We start from the raw sequence: 15957 nt of genomic DNA on the forward strand, positions 1-15957 counted from the left end.
AATAAAATGTATGTAAATCGCAATATTTCAAGATGTAAATCATACTTAAAGTTGTCCCACAAAATCATGAAAATGAGACTTTCAATAGACCATTTTGTTTTCAGTAGGATAATATATCGTTAAGAGATTTAAATGAACATACTTTTTCTTAACTTTTTATCAGGAATATCAAATAAAAAAAATCCTCTAACCTTGTTAGTTTTTGGAGGTCGGGCTGGAGGAATTGCAGCAGCTGTAGAGAAATTATACATGAAATTAAATGGACTGAAAATAATTTCTTATTAGATTCTGCAATTAATCATGCTAATTCAAACACACAAAAAGACGATGAAGAACCACAACACAATTTGATAGTTAGTGTCAAGCACAAGTCATTATACATGCATTATTCTATAAATAGAATTAGTTAACAAGTACATTTTTAAAGACAATTTAAAGTAATAATCTCTCTCTCATGGAATTCCTTAGTGTGATGATGATATAGAATCTCAATTGAACTTCAAATTCATGCTACGTCTTGTTTAATTTAGAAAATAAGAAAAGCATTTTTTTTTTTCTGAAATAGTATAAAAATCAGCCTGTATGAAAAAAAAAAATTCTGCTGATTTTCACCTAAAAATTGCAAGTATATTATTGTATAGTTTATAATTAATTTTTGCATTTTATTATAAAACTTAAAGATTGCATTTAGAAAGAATTTTATATTTTTTTTGCTTTAAGATTGCGATTATAGTAAAAATAAATGCTTATTAATATCGAACAAAATAAATTTAAAAATGTGTTTTTTTTATAGGTATTACGATCATTCTCATGCATGCCAAGATACTTCAGACACTCGCAATCAAGACCGCTTGATGACATACCCACTAAGGTACAGTACGTAAAATGAAGGCATTCTCATAAGAGACACATGTTCTAAAACATTTTTCCTACTAGGACACATTACAAGGATGTACTGTACATGCAATTCAAGTTATTTAACCAATCACATCCAAACTGTTGACAGTAATCATATACAATTATTGTGCGTTTCTGATTGGGAACCAAACTAAGCAACTTTTCAAGAGATGATGATTTGTATCAAAGAGATATCAATATCTTCTCAGAATTTAATCAATTTCAATTCTTCAAACATGCTCCAAACGCATTTCCTTCATGCCCATACATAAATTGACCCCTGACCTTCGATGGATCCATTTGTCAGTGATCTCCACCAATCAAATATATCTCTGATACTGATGGGGCCTGTACAGAATATAGCACAATTCAAACACGTTCCAATTATTAATTATAAAAATATTATGAATTTTGTAGTTTTGCCAATTAGTGAAAATGTGAAATCAATTTTAAAGGGAACTTTGTATTGCTATCCTAAATAATTTATTTTAAAGAAGAATGACAGCTAAACCTTGATTAGTTTAAAGCAGTATCACTACCAACATAAACTACAAATAGAACAGTAGAAGTAGGAGGGTTAAGAGGGAAGTCGAGGTCCCTTATTTTGGAAAAAATTTCATATTTCCTTGTTTCTAATTACTCAATTCTGAAAACCTGCAATTGTCAGAAAAAAATTAAAAAATAATAAAAAACAACTAGGCCAACTCAGACAGCGTCATATAACCAGTGCTTGTTGGGTGTGAATAACACGATGATCTAGCCCGTAAAGATCATGTCAATCCACAATTAGGACTGTTTGAAATTTTACACCCTAAGACATCACGGAAGATTTACTGTTATCTCTCCAGAACCACGAAGAGAACCAGTTGTGAACCCGTGTCATGGGGTAAATGCGTAAAATATGCAGCCCACAAGACCTGCCCCGAAGCAGCAACATTTGTTAAGGCCCCCCTTGTCATACAACACTGTCCAAGTTGGCCTAATTAATTCGTACGCTGTCTAGGTTGAAAATGGGATTCATCTTCAGGCACTTCATACAGTTCTGTAAAATAATGTAGAGAACATTTAGTATGATTACATTTAAACAGTACAAATACAAATTATGACTGTAACAACATGCGACTACAATACTGTGAACTGATAAAATAAGTGCGATCGTCAAATAAGTTTTTCCTTAAAAAAAACACCCTAATTGAATATTTTGAGTGTAGAAATATATATTTGAGGGGAAATATATGTTTTAATTAATCAATAAATATAGCACTTTTTTTTTTATTTTTTCAATATGATTAATTACATAAAATGAACGTAGTGTAATAAAAAAACTATTTTGTTCATTCATGTACACATTACAATATTTCATTCACTATTAAAAGTTTAATTTATAAAACTAATTTTAGTAGGATGAAAAGATATGAGACTATCGACAGATTATTAAAATGTTTCAATGCAAAAAAAAACATTTAACATAAAGACATTTAAAATTAGTAGCTGACAAATTATGAGACAACAGGTGTTAAACAGAGAAATGATAATTTAATAAAACACAACGGTTCCTTGCAAGATAGATGGTTAAACTAACAAAAAAAATCTCATTTCACATTTTAATCAGCAATTAGCATATCATGAGATAAAATTCAGTTCAACATTAGATTTTCAACAAGACTTTTTTCAACAAAAATAAATACATAAAAAATATATGGCACTAAAAATACAAGGCGAGAATTTTGGAAACAATAAAAGGAAAAACTATGTTCTTTGCAAACGGTCTAGTATTGAGAAAGGAGAGATTTTGTGGTTAGCAAGGATAGCAGGCGTCATTTTTTTTATTAGATTCATAATAATAAAAGAAATAAAAATGTATACCATCCTCAACAGCTTCAACTGGAGCTAAGTACTCATCCTCCTCTTCATCATCATTCTGAAAGAAAAGTATACAAAATATGATAAAACAATAACAATCATTATAAGGAAAAGATTAACATGAATCGGATTAATAGCATAAAATAGTACACTTTCATAGGCATGTACTGTATATAAAGCTCTGTTTACACTATCAATCTTTATGCGACAAAAAAATGTGATGTGCCCATATATGGACATGATGATGTCATACCACTACCATATTTGGGCATATCACTACCATTTTTGGGCACATCACACTGTTTGAGTGTCAAACTAGTTTGATAGTGTAGACAGAGCTTACGTGAGTTACAAATGTGCATACCATATTGGTTCTGTGATGTCTTTTAATTATACGATGAATCCAATGATTAATTTACACTGCATTTCGAATGTACATTTACAGTTTATTTAAAAAGACAAAATTATTTAATTGTTGATATTGCGATGAACATAAATGTTACTTTTATGATAAAGTATGAACGTGATGATATCTGTCACTGTCAAATGAAGAATACATAAAGGTTAAACATAGAGTTAATGATAACAAATGTTAGATATCACTACTTCAGTAAGCAAAATGTGAATGTTATTTTGTGAAATCCATTAATATTTGTGTGACATTAAAAATGTTAAGTACACTATGATGAAATAGCAAATAAAATATGTATACAATGTAGTATTTACACAGTATACCCTGAAATACAAAAATACTATAATGCACAGTTCAAAATATTATTGTGCTGCAAAGACTGCAATCTGCTTTTGAGTACTCATTTCTGTTCTGTTGCAATCAAAATCTAGAAAACTACAATACTATAATACACAGTTCTCTAATCATCATTGTGCCCCAATGGCATGGACAGAATGAAATGAAATATGCCTTGTAATACTTATGTATTCTTTTCCATTCTATCCAAATCCAAAAAAACTGCCATACTATAATGCACAGTTCCCAATATATTTATGCTTCAAAGCCATTGAAAGCATGAGACTGATTGACAAAAGTTCAATTTTGTAGTACTTGTGTACTCATACTATAAGGCACAGTTCCCAATATATTTATGCTTCAAAGCTTTTGAAAGCATGAGATGGATTGACAAAAGTTACATTTTGTAGTACTTGTGTACTCATACTATAATGCACAGTTCCCAATATATTTATGCTCCAAAGCCGTTGAAAGCATGAGACTGATTGACAAAAGTTCAATTTTGCAGTACTTGTGTACTCGTACTATAATGCACAGTGCCCAATATATTTATGCTCCAAAGCATTTGAAACCTACACTATGGATAGCTTTTTAAAATTGTATTTAACACAACAAATAATCTTGGTAAATCCATTCTTGCTGGAGCCAAATCACAGAAAAATAGAATTTTAATTTTTTCTATCGACTGCTGTAAAAGGAAGAAAATGTGCACATTTGAATAAGGCGTAGTAGTACATTTACCAAGCATAAAATGTATATGGCAGTTAAAGTGTAATCAGGCCCACGCAAAATAATATAAAACTATAAATGTTACAGTATCTGAAGCTTCAATTCCAGGTCGAAAGAGGGTCAGCAGGAGATGGCAATAATCCACATGTCAAAGGTCACTGCCAATACAAGTCTTTAAGCATTACATGAATTAGCATTTGCAGTATGAATTAATTAAAACTTATATTAAAAATTGATTACATTTTTTCACGTGCAAATTGTTTTTCAACTATGAATACTCATGCATACAGTTATAAGCATGTATTATTATTTGTCTGTCTCATTTTATTTGTATAGTAATCAATGAATTAATAATTATTGTTAAAAGTATTTTTCCTAATTTTAGAAAAGTCTAAATCTACCTGGTACAAAGTATATATAGAGAGTGAAAGCATAAAATTAAAGTATTGGAAACAATTTATTGATAGTAACATCATAAAGCAAAAAAATAGATAGGCACAACAAAAATGAACGAATCTTACAAAAGGTTGTCGATGTGTTTCGTGAGGATTTTCAACTGGTACGATGTACAGTTCATCATCATCTTCATTTATTTCATTAGGAAGATTCTTAAGACATTATACAAATAAGAAAAGGAATTTTTAAAGTACATTGTCAACACATATTTACATTTTTATTAATTTAATGTTTAAATTTTGGCAAAAAAGCTGGAACCTGAAATACTGTATTAACTTTAAAGAGATTAGAATGAAAAAAAATGTTTTTTTCTTGAATGTAATATCAGATTTAAAAAGAAAAAATATTATTAACAATTCATTGAAAAAGAAACCAGAAAAACCAGTTAAATTTAGTTACACATTTAAACAATTATATAAGTTTTGTCAAACTACATTTAAAAGATGAAAAAAAATAATTATAAAGTGCATTGTCTGATCAAGATTAAATAATTTGTGAACACTAAGTCTAGAAAACAATTCTAAATATTGTAGATAAATTCTAAAAATGTAATGTAAGCAAAATAAAATTGTTGCTACTGATATTCCAATAGCATTAACATCATGTCCCGTATAAAATATATGAAATCATCATCCATATGTCAAAGGTCAAAGACAAAATTCTAAAGGCATATTACAAGAATAAGTATTTGCAGTAGTATAAATTGTTTGCACATGCAGATGGTATAAATCTATGATACCTGACAAGGTATTTGATACACTAAACTCATGCATTTATCAAACAAATAATGAATGTTTATTAGTTGAATTTGAAGAAGATTTTCATTTGTTGAAAGATTGAATGTTCATTAATGGGTCAGAGTTGAGTTGAATAGTACAAATGAAAATATTCTTCCCATTCAATGAATACAAAAACGTTATCCACAAAAGAGGAAACAAATGTTGGTCATTAATTATTCATAACACACCTACTGTACGGTGTAAAGGTTTGCATGGTGAATAAAAAATAGTAAGATTAGGTTTGCAGTATTCTAGTGTAAAAGGAAATAATAGTTTTGAGAATGTCTTGACGTTTCGGTTGTACCGCAAATCGGGCTGCAAATCGGGCCGCAAACCAAATTTTACACCTGCTGTTCTAATATAGAGGAAACTTATCTTCAATCAATCCACTGGTGAATGGCATGTGACTACAAAATTAACCAATCAGAAAGCAAGGTGTATTGTAATGTACACATTTGTTCAACTTATTTTATTTAATTGATTAATAATTATATTATTTCATTCTAAATCTACTGTAACTGTTATACAAAAGTGATTATTGACTTTTAAAAAGCAAGAAAAGGTAAGCTAGAACAAGTGAGAATCTTACAAAAGGTTGTCGGTGTGTTTCGTGAGGATTGTCAACTGGTACGATGTACAGCTCATCTTCATCATTTATTGCATTAGTACTCTTAATACATTATATAAATAAGAAAAGTATTTTTAAAGTTCTAGCTCATTTAAAATGCTATAGTATTTACAATCTTTCTTGGTAATTATTATTATTACTTGGACGCACCTTTTTCATCAAAGTGTGCCACTGTTGTAATAGTGAAGTTTCCAATAAATATTATTATTATTTGGTAAGATATTAGAATGTATATTTAAATTGTATCCTTGTTTAAAAAAATCATTGCTTTTCAATTTTTTGTTGGTTATTATAGGAACATTTTTTGTCTATACATACGTTTATGTTTCATAATGTTATATTTATTTAGGTGGGTCAAACCTAAAGTCCCTCAAAAGACTGAACCTTTAGTCTGTGTATACCTCCGCTTTTATTTTACATTACTGTATATATTGTTTATGTTAGGTAAAACGAGTTGTCACAGTTTAAAAAATAATTTACGATTCATTGATGTTCACAGTTTATATTAGCATATTTTAGTTTAAATATTCACATTATAACAGCATCACAGACATAATTTGGAATTAAATTCAATATTATAAAGTTAGAAATACAATTGAGCATTCCACGATTGATTAATTAATTAAATCAATAAAATATTGGATATTGTACACTCACAAAAACAAAAGAAACACTGTACATTGTTAGTTTAAGGAACTTTCTAATTATTGAAAGAATGGTAGTATATCAACAGGAAGGGCCTTGAATTAGATAAACGTAATTATAAGACAAAAAGGGAAGGCCTGGTCTAATTATCCTCCAATAAGGAACTACATTCAAATATTCAATAACTATACTACATATTCAAATAAACGCAAAGCTGTTTAATATCACCAATGAAATGGCAAAGATGTGTGATATCTATACTATAAGAGAGAGAATTAGTTTGTAGCTGTGTCCGCACGCATCCATACACATGGGTTATTAAAATAACCACAATTACACTAGGAAAAGTTTTAACTACATCTGAAACAAGTATTCACCCAGGGAGCAGCTGTCTTTCCTAGTAATACAGTATGTAGGATTGGCAAAACCTGACAATGGTGACGGAAATTTAGGGCCACATTGACCAATAAGGTGGGTTATTTGACGGTGTACCACTATTTATAAGATTCCGCAACAAGAATCCCTTTCTTTAAAATGAGTGTCAAGAATACAAATTATTCCAGGCCTTTTCCTTCGAACCAAGTCTCCAGGGGCTGATCACATCATCAGAAAACCAGACATACAACCCCATTGGAAATAAGTTGGTTTTTTTTCGACTTTATGGGCTATCCTAGGTTTCTTGTGTACTGTGCAATACTTTACATGTTTCTATTTGTATTTTTAAACTTTGTCTTGTAATTTTATGTTGAAACCTGAATAAAATCAAATCAGCACAAGGCTTTCCAGTATTAGGAAAGTTGACTGTATAATGAAGCTTATAGCAGAACAAACTGAAGAGTACAAGAAACATCTTTAAATAATGGGTACTGTACTGTGTAGTTATGTCATCTTGATGGAACAGTTATAAGTTGTGTGCTTTTACGATAAATGAATTAAAACACACATAACGATATGAACTGTAATGACAATATATATAGATGATAGCGTTGATATTGATTTAGTAAAAACAAAATGTTATTCAATCACATGAAAAAACAATGTCGTATATGAGGAAGTAATATTTTTATGTATGATATTAATAATTTGATATCCTACCAAACGTTTTGGAATACTTTTGGGTGTGTAATCAGTTGATGATCTGTTTGTGCTTGAAGTATCTGCAGAGTTGGAAACAGCGCTACTGCTAACCTGAGGGACCAACTTAATTCGAGGTTTAACAGCAGGTTTTTTCTTTACATCTGGAGGTTTTTTCTTTATATCTGGAGGCTTTTTCTTTACATCTGGAGGCTTTTTCTTTACATCTGGAGGTTTTTTCTTTATATCTGGAGGTTTTTTCTTTATATCTGGAGGTATTTTCTTTATATCTGCATGTTTTTTTGTTATATCTGCAGGATTTATCTTTATACCTGGAGGTTTTGTCAGAAGGCTGTTTAATGTTGATACAATTTCCTCTCGTACAGAAGATATTCCAGGAATGTTTCTCGCTGACTGACTTGATAAGGTACTATTATCAAACTCATGTGTGGTTTCATTTTTGAGTACTTTAAAATCACTTTTCTGAAGTGTGTGTGAGATGTCGTCATTATCATCAACATCTGGTAGACTTGTGTAAACATCACTTTCTCCAAATTGTTGTAGGTGTGTGCTGTCATCATCAATATCTGGTAGACTTGAGTAAACATCAGTTTCGCCAAATTGTTGTAGGTCTGTGCTGTCATTATCATCAACATCTGGTAGACTTGTGTAAACATCAGTTTCGCCAAATTGTTGTAGGTGTGTGCTGTCGTCGTCTTCAATATCTGGTAGATATCTGGTATACAATTGTTGTATATCATTGTTAATATCTGGAGGCCCATTGTAAATCTCACTTTCTTGATGTGATATACAAGAATATGTATTGTTTTGCTCACCATCCAGTATTAAACTTGAGTACAGGTTACTCTCATCTTCATCAATATCTGGTAGATTTGAGTATACCTCACTTTCTCTTTCTGGTGTCCTCTCAACATTTCTCCCAACAAGCCTTTCATGTGATTTAATTTGTGGATGTAGATTTGAGGTTTTAGATTTTAAATTAGCTGGTTGGTTTGAAGAATAGTGAACTGAAGCAGGAAAAGGATCACTCATAGGGCGTGATTTATCATGACTTGGTGGAATTGGTAGAGGTTTACTGAGTAGGCTAAGAGGGGGTTGTCTTTTGGTGTGTATCGGTGGCTGAGTGGAATGTATTGAGGAAGTATTTACTGTAGAGGATGCTGATTGTAACTGAGCTGCTTTTGTATCGGTAGCAGGCCAAGCGGGGCGATTCATTATCATATTTGACAGTTCCTGTTTCTGTTAGATGAATAATTAGATTACAACATGCAACATCTAATACATAAACATAAAATCTTTAACAAATTATAAAAGGTTTCAATATTGAAAGATACTATCAGCATGGCAACATGTCAACTGATTATTACACTATCCAATGCAAAATATGAAATGTGTAGTTTTTGTTTGTATAGACCATTACATTAAGGATTTATGTATGTGGCACTTTACTTTGGTTTATATCAATGTAACTGCATCCTTACTGCTCAGAAAGAAAACATTTTAAATCAAATTTAATTGATTACTAAAAACAAGAAGTTGTATAAAAGATCTTAAAATTGACATCAATTAGTACATTACTATTTAGTAATTAGTACATTACTATTTAGTAATTAGTACATTATTATTATTTAGTAGTAAATTACTACTGTATATATACTATATAGTATTCAAATAATGAATTTTTATGAGTGTAATGGTATAAATAGACAAATAATGGCATGAGGTGAATGATGAAAGGTTATACTTCCACGAGGCGAGGCCGAGTTGAAATATTACCTTTCATCATTCACAGAATGACATTATTTACACCATTCACGGATACAATACATACTATTGCATGACCCACAATCGTCCAATCAAATGACAGAAATTCATTTAGGTGTTATAAAATATACCATATAGTACCCAATACTATTTAGCAGTAAATTACTATATAGATACTACGTAGTACCCAATACTAAACTCTGTCACCTGTCAAAATTAGCAATAACTAGTAAAAAACAATTTGATAATGATACTTACAAATTGTGATTGATTTGAATGTGGATATCTAGAGACTAGAAAAAAACACACATAATATTACTGAAAATTTAGAATTTTTGTGACATTTTATGATTATTTCTACTACTATATTCTACTAGTAAAAACCCAGGATATACTTCAGTCTGTGTTTGTTTTAAAATATACAAAGTGTACATAACTGAAAGCAACAAAAGGCTGATTACAACGTGTCATAAAAACTATTACCAATGTGGAAACAAATGCTTATATTAACTGATAGATAGTTTTCTACTTTTGTTTTGAAGTCAAATATTAAGGTATACAGTAGATTTGAAGTTCAAAAATTAATATATAGTTTATACCTTCAGATTGTGTGGGATCTGGTGGAGGCTCATAGTTCTGCAGAAAAAAAACCCAAATAATTAAATGATATTTTACATTCTAAATTAACATTTTCATCTAAGTACTTACTTACTTATCTTTTATTTTTATTAAAGGTTTATTTTAGCACCTTACAATATATAATACTTAGTGAATTATCAACTACTTAAGTTTCCCAAAACCTAGATGGCCTAAAATGAATGAATTTTAAAATAGAAGGAACTACATTTTTGACTATTTGATTTTAGTATTGGGAGCGTTGACAACTACAATGTTTTTCAAGAGTTCAATTCCCACTCTTAAAAAGGAAATAATTCTTTTTTGTGGCAAGCGTTCCGCTACAGTGAACACCAAACGCATAGACACTAAAAAAATGTACATTTTGTTTATGAAATCATATGCCATTATTCATTTTCAATACTAACAAATTACTTTCTGTTCTCAAAAAATTATCATTTAAATTGTGTTAATTTTAGTTTTAAATGTATCCTGTCTTAATTATAAATTATAAAAAGTATAAGAGAAAGGCTAATATGTTTAAGTCTTGGTTTGGGCTAAGTGGCATTGTTCTTGGCCATGAGAACAATCCAAATGCATGCTATAGTGATTTTAACAATAGGACCAATTTGGTTTCAAAATAGATGCAACACGTAAAGCTCTGTCTAAACTATCAAACTAGTTTGACAACAAAAGTTTGATGTGATATTGATACTGTAATATGGCCAAATCTGGTAGTGATATGACATTATCATGTCCATATATGGGCACATCACATTTTTTTTGTCACATAAACATTCTTAGCGTAGACAGAGCTTTAGCATGCTGCAGGTAATTTGACTAATCATGACACAATGATCATTTGAACTGTAGCTTGTGATTGGTTACTTGCGTTGCATCTGAACCAAGCTTTAGGTAGGCAAGCATGTGGATAAGACTAGTTGATTTTGATTTTAAACATTTGTTTTAAAATATTTGTTTTTAAATACTTACATCTTCATTTTCAGAATCAGAAAAATCTGATCCCCAGCCTTCTTCTTCATCTTCAATCCTAGAAACTGTCACAAAAAATAAATTGTAAATTAAAAATTTAAAAAATCTGATGAATTAAGGTATGTTCACACAGAGCCTAAATTCTAGTTTGGTGGCAAATAATGAAAAATTGTTGTATTGTTAATAGATGTTTTCCAGTCTAATATATAACGTCATAATATAATACAATTAGAACAGAATGAAAAGAAATGAACAAATTAAAATGATTTAGTGGACTGCTTGTTTTCAGATAGGACCAGGGTGCCTAAACCTAGAGATCAGATCTATAGGCACTTTTTTCCTTCATTGCTGTGGTAAATATGTACTTACTTATAGGTTGTCTGTTATAATCTCTATCAGGGACTGCTGGAACATTGCTATTACGATTAGTCGGTCTTCTGTAAATGAAAGTAAATAAGTCTAATCATACAGAGACACCATGTTTGTGAATAAGGTAGATTAAATGAAAAACAGATAAATATAGAAGATAAATACATTAGTAAGTAAGGCAATCAGGGAAGGCAATTAACAATTTATTATGATAATGATAACAGTTTATCTATCAAAATAGAGCAAGCAAGTGGATATATCATAAACTAAAACTCTGATGACCTGTAGACACTATCAAACTATAACAAAATGTCAGGCCCGTAGCCAGGGGGGGTTTTTATGGTTCGGGGGAACCCCTCCTTTACAGCGAACCCCCCTTAACCGACTGCAAACCCCCATCCCCGACATGCCCAATACCTCACCCTCATCTCTGAATCCTTCAAATACAAAAGGTTATTCGTAAATTGAAAAATTTGTAAACTCGTTCTTGAATAACTCGATACATTCTTCGCTGTATGAGCGTACGTCGAGCGATACGTGTCTGTAAATTTCCAAGAGTAGCAAATGAATTGCCGATCCTGGTTCAGACCTATGGAGTTGTACGCCGCGTACAATACGAAAGCAAACACCGCAGGTCTGAACCTTGTAATCCCTGGATTGACACATGTATCGTACTCATACAGTGAGCTGGTGCACGAACGATTCGTACAAAGGACACTGCCAGACAAACGCGTACCTATTGTTTAGATCACGGCAGTCAGCATGCATAAAGTAGGCCTATTCCGTAAATCTTCTAATTGTAACCCTAGGTTATTATTCTTTGATTGTTTTTTAAGGGTGGGTAACTATTAGAAGAGGGATTACTATTAGAGTAGTGGGTTACTATTACTCATCTTAAATTAGGCACCTGAAAATAGTAACCCACCTCAACTATTCCGGTCAGCAAATCATAGCAAAATAATAAAACAGTACGAATAAACAAATTTGTTTGAACTCTAACTTCATTTTATAAACTCAAAATCCCAACTCAATCCTTCCCACTCCCGAGATCAACATGCATTATCTCCTTATTTTCAAAATACGGCTGCATCATAAACGACCAGTCTTCAATTCATAATGTAATTTTGTCAATAGTTTGTGTGACTCTAATATTAACCCCATGTGGGTTACTATTAGAGTAGTGGATTATTATTATAGATTGACTTATAAGGTGGGTTACTATTAGAAGGAGGGTTACTATTAGAGTGTGGGTTACTATTAGAAGATTTACGGTATAGCCTTCCGACGGACATAAAAAATGTGTGGCTATGAAGTATAGTATGTGTATCATCATCATAGAGGATTATAGTGAATATTAATATATTACACTAGTAATATATTAATATATTACACTATAATATCTATGGTATCATGTACTGTAGTTTACATTATAGCATCTGATTATTTTTTTCTAGAGCTACCAGCCGATACGTAGGCTACTCAACTGTATCAATATCATCTATTTACATTGATTAATATTTAATTTCCTCAACAAATTGCTGTAAATAAATATAGGTAGAGCTATAATAAGCATTGAATTTGCCTTCTCACACAAAGTTCATATTGAACTTGAATGCAAAACAAAATACCGAGTGAATGATCATAACAATCGGCGATTAAATAGTCCACGTGTGTGAGGAGGAGAAAAAAAGTATGAATACGATCGTTTTGCTCATTGGTAGCAGTGTCCCAAATACTTAGTGTCCGAACCCCCCCTTGACAGATCCTGGCTACGGCCCTGAATGTTATGTGCCCAAATATGGTAGTGATATGCTCAATTATGGAAGTGATATGACATCATCATGTTCATATATGGGCACATCACATTTTGTTGTCAAATAAAGTTTGATAGTTTAGACAGAGCTTTAGAACACACATTTAAAATTAACATGGTCCTTTTTATAGTTTTGTGGTTTTGGTCATGTTAAAATTAGTGTCAAAATAAATTATATTAACCAAAATCTTTAAAAAAACTGAATTATAAACATACTTACAACTTATTAAATAAACTGGATTTTTCTTTTTTTGATTTCCTAACTTTATCCAAGAGTTTTCTGAAAAATTAATTGAATATAAATCCTTATCTAAATAATGATTAAAAGTAATATATCTCAAGCTAATAAACAATATAAAATAATATATGCTTACATTATTTTTGGCTGTGGTAGGTGTATACTAAAGGATCGTAATGTGTTTTCATCTAAATCCTTTATTTCAAGAAGAGAAAAACAAGATTAGATATTTATAATGTGTTACGTATTATTATCCAATTACACATCAAATCAATCTTCTTTATTTCTGTAAATTTATAAAACAAAAATATAGTTTTTTTTTTCAAAATCAAAAGCTCTGTCTACACTATCAAACTAGTTTGGCAAAGAAAGTGTGATGTGCCAAAATATGGTAGTGATTTGCCCAAATATGGTAGTGCTATGACATCATCATCGTCCATATGTGGCACATCACATTTTTTTGTAACATATGATAAAGTTTGATAGTGTAGACAGAGCTTTTGATTTTGAAAAAAAAAATATATTTTTATTTTATAAATTTACAGAATCAAATAGAGAAATTCAAAACAGCCCATTGATATACTAGAAATTAATTAAGTCACATAAATCACTTGAAATCAGTATATGAAATTGAAAAGTACATTGTTTTTAAAAATAGTTACACTTTTATTTCGCATCTTTCTTTTTTTTGTTTAAATAAAATATGTTTTTTTATTTTTGTATAAAAATAGCCATATATGTTTTGTAACCTTTAAAAGATTACTTTATTATTATTTTGTATTAATTTGTAATGTAACCAAGTAAAGTAATTTATATTGTTTTATGAAATGAAATATAGGAAATAAAGAATTTAAAAAAAAAAAAATTAATTTATATGCGGTGAAGATGAGGAAAACTATTAAAATGCGGAAAGTGTGCTGGCTCCACCCAAGACCATTCTGCTTGATATGCAGTAAAGTAAAATTATATTTGGTATGTTGTAAACAATGAACATTTATAAGACATTTTCTAAATTTATGTGGTGTTATCACAACTTTGCTGACCATTTTAGACTCTCATGTCTTATTCACAAAGAACTTTTATGTAAAATATGGGTTGAATATTACAATTCAAAGTGTCATTCAAACATGCAGTGATTGTAAATTGTATGTTGTTAAATTATGATTTTAATTTGAATAATGTAAACCTACAAGTAGTCTTGTACCATCCACATTGTTGATCCTAAATGGCATTATAAATTCTGGCATATCATTCTGAAAGAAAAACAACACAAAACATGATAAAAAAAAAAATGTTTTTAAAAATAATTTGTTAATACTTTCAATGTATTTTTGTATTTGGTCTTGGAAAATTATGTATTTTTCTGAACTTATTAGTTTTTCTGAAATATTATTATTTATCAAGGATAGTATACACTAAAGAAAAGTAAACACAGAATATTGCACTTAATAAAAATAAGACGCAATATATAGTGAACTTTTTATTACATTTACAAGGAAAACAGATCGACTAATAATATAATATTATATTATAACGAAAAATTATAATAAAAAATAAAAAATATTTGATTTTATCCTATCAACCATTATATATAGTTGATTAATTATTAATTTAATGTACTGTCTAAGTTCGATACTTCAAACCTTTTTCCCATTATTAGGCTAATTTACTTTTAGAGAAATTATTAAATATTATTAATTACTGTATTACTGAAATTTTTAAAAAATGTGACTGCTATTGAATTTTTATACATCAATCTTTAACCTGGATTGTCAGGCTAGGCCCTACTACTTTAGTGACTACAGAGAGGTCAGGCGAAACCGCCTACCGTACCGTAGTAGTAGTAGGCCTGCTATTTTATAACATGATAGGCCTTAGTAGGTAGTTTCTAGGCCTAAATAGTAGGCTAATTCGTAATTCTTTAGAAACTTCAACCAAGTTCACTTAACTACTTACATGACGGAGCCAATCAGCTACATGCCTGACATCCCACCCACAGACTTGTTCAGGTGGGGGTAGGGTCTTTTGAGACATAATTATCTTGGTTATCCAAAAAGAAAAACCAACATTTGGACGTCGTATTTTCTATTTTCGTACCCGGTTTTTATGTGGTGGACGTGTGGTGAGCATCCGTGTGAGTTTTGTTTACCACACTTTACTTCCTTGTCAAAAGAAAGTTTTTACGCAAGTTTTTGCGCATCTTTTGTATGGGGCGCAACATGTGAATTTAGTATATTGATGTTCCCATTTTTTACAAATCGATTTTTTTAAATAAAATTATGAATCTTTGGACAATAAATGCACATGTACTAGTAGACAAACTCA

The 15957-nt window shown here is 30.4% G+C and overlaps 1 protein-coding gene across 7 annotated transcripts in view; it reads right to left on the reverse strand.

Annotated features, from left to right (window-relative positions):
• The window catches only part of LOC144837806 (uncharacterized), a 23038-nt gene extending 7265 nt beyond the window's left edge, over positions 1-15773 (reverse strand). The window contains exons 1-13 of one of the 7 annotated variants that reach the window (XM_078693066.1): positions 15589-15769; positions 14823-14885; positions 13769-13827; positions 13615-13674; positions 11582-11649; positions 11213-11277; positions 10204-10240; positions 9863-9897; positions 6062-6142; positions 4759-4845; positions 2764-2818; positions 1892-1939; positions 192-232 (exon numbers count right to left, since the gene is read on the reverse strand). In XM_078693066.1, coding sequence (XP_078549192.1) covers positions 192-232; positions 1892-1939; positions 2764-2818; positions 4759-4845; positions 6062-6142; positions 9863-9897; positions 10204-10240; positions 11213-11277; positions 11582-11649; positions 13615-13674; positions 13769-13827; positions 14823-14885; positions 15589-15666 — 777 coding nt within the window. In that variant the 5' untranslated portion in view covers positions 15667-15769. Of the gene's footprint in view, positions 1-191; positions 233-1891; positions 1940-2763; positions 2819-4758; positions 4846-6061; positions 6143-7840; positions 9080-9862; positions 9898-10203; positions 10241-11212; positions 11278-11581; positions 11650-13614; positions 13675-13768; positions 13828-14822; positions 14886-15588 lie in introns of all 7 variants that reach the window. The other 6 variants (XM_078693065.1, XM_078693068.1, XM_078693067.1 and 3 more) reach the window with 6 other exon arrangements.
• Positions 15774-15957: the final 184 nt, after the last annotated feature.

Source organism: Antedon bifida, chromosome 3 (genome assembly GCF_963402885.1).
Source record: "Antedon bifida chromosome 3, ecAntBifi1.1, whole genome shotgun sequence".
NCBI lineage: Eukaryota > Metazoa > Echinodermata > Crinoidea > Comatulida > Antedonidae > Antedon > Antedon bifida.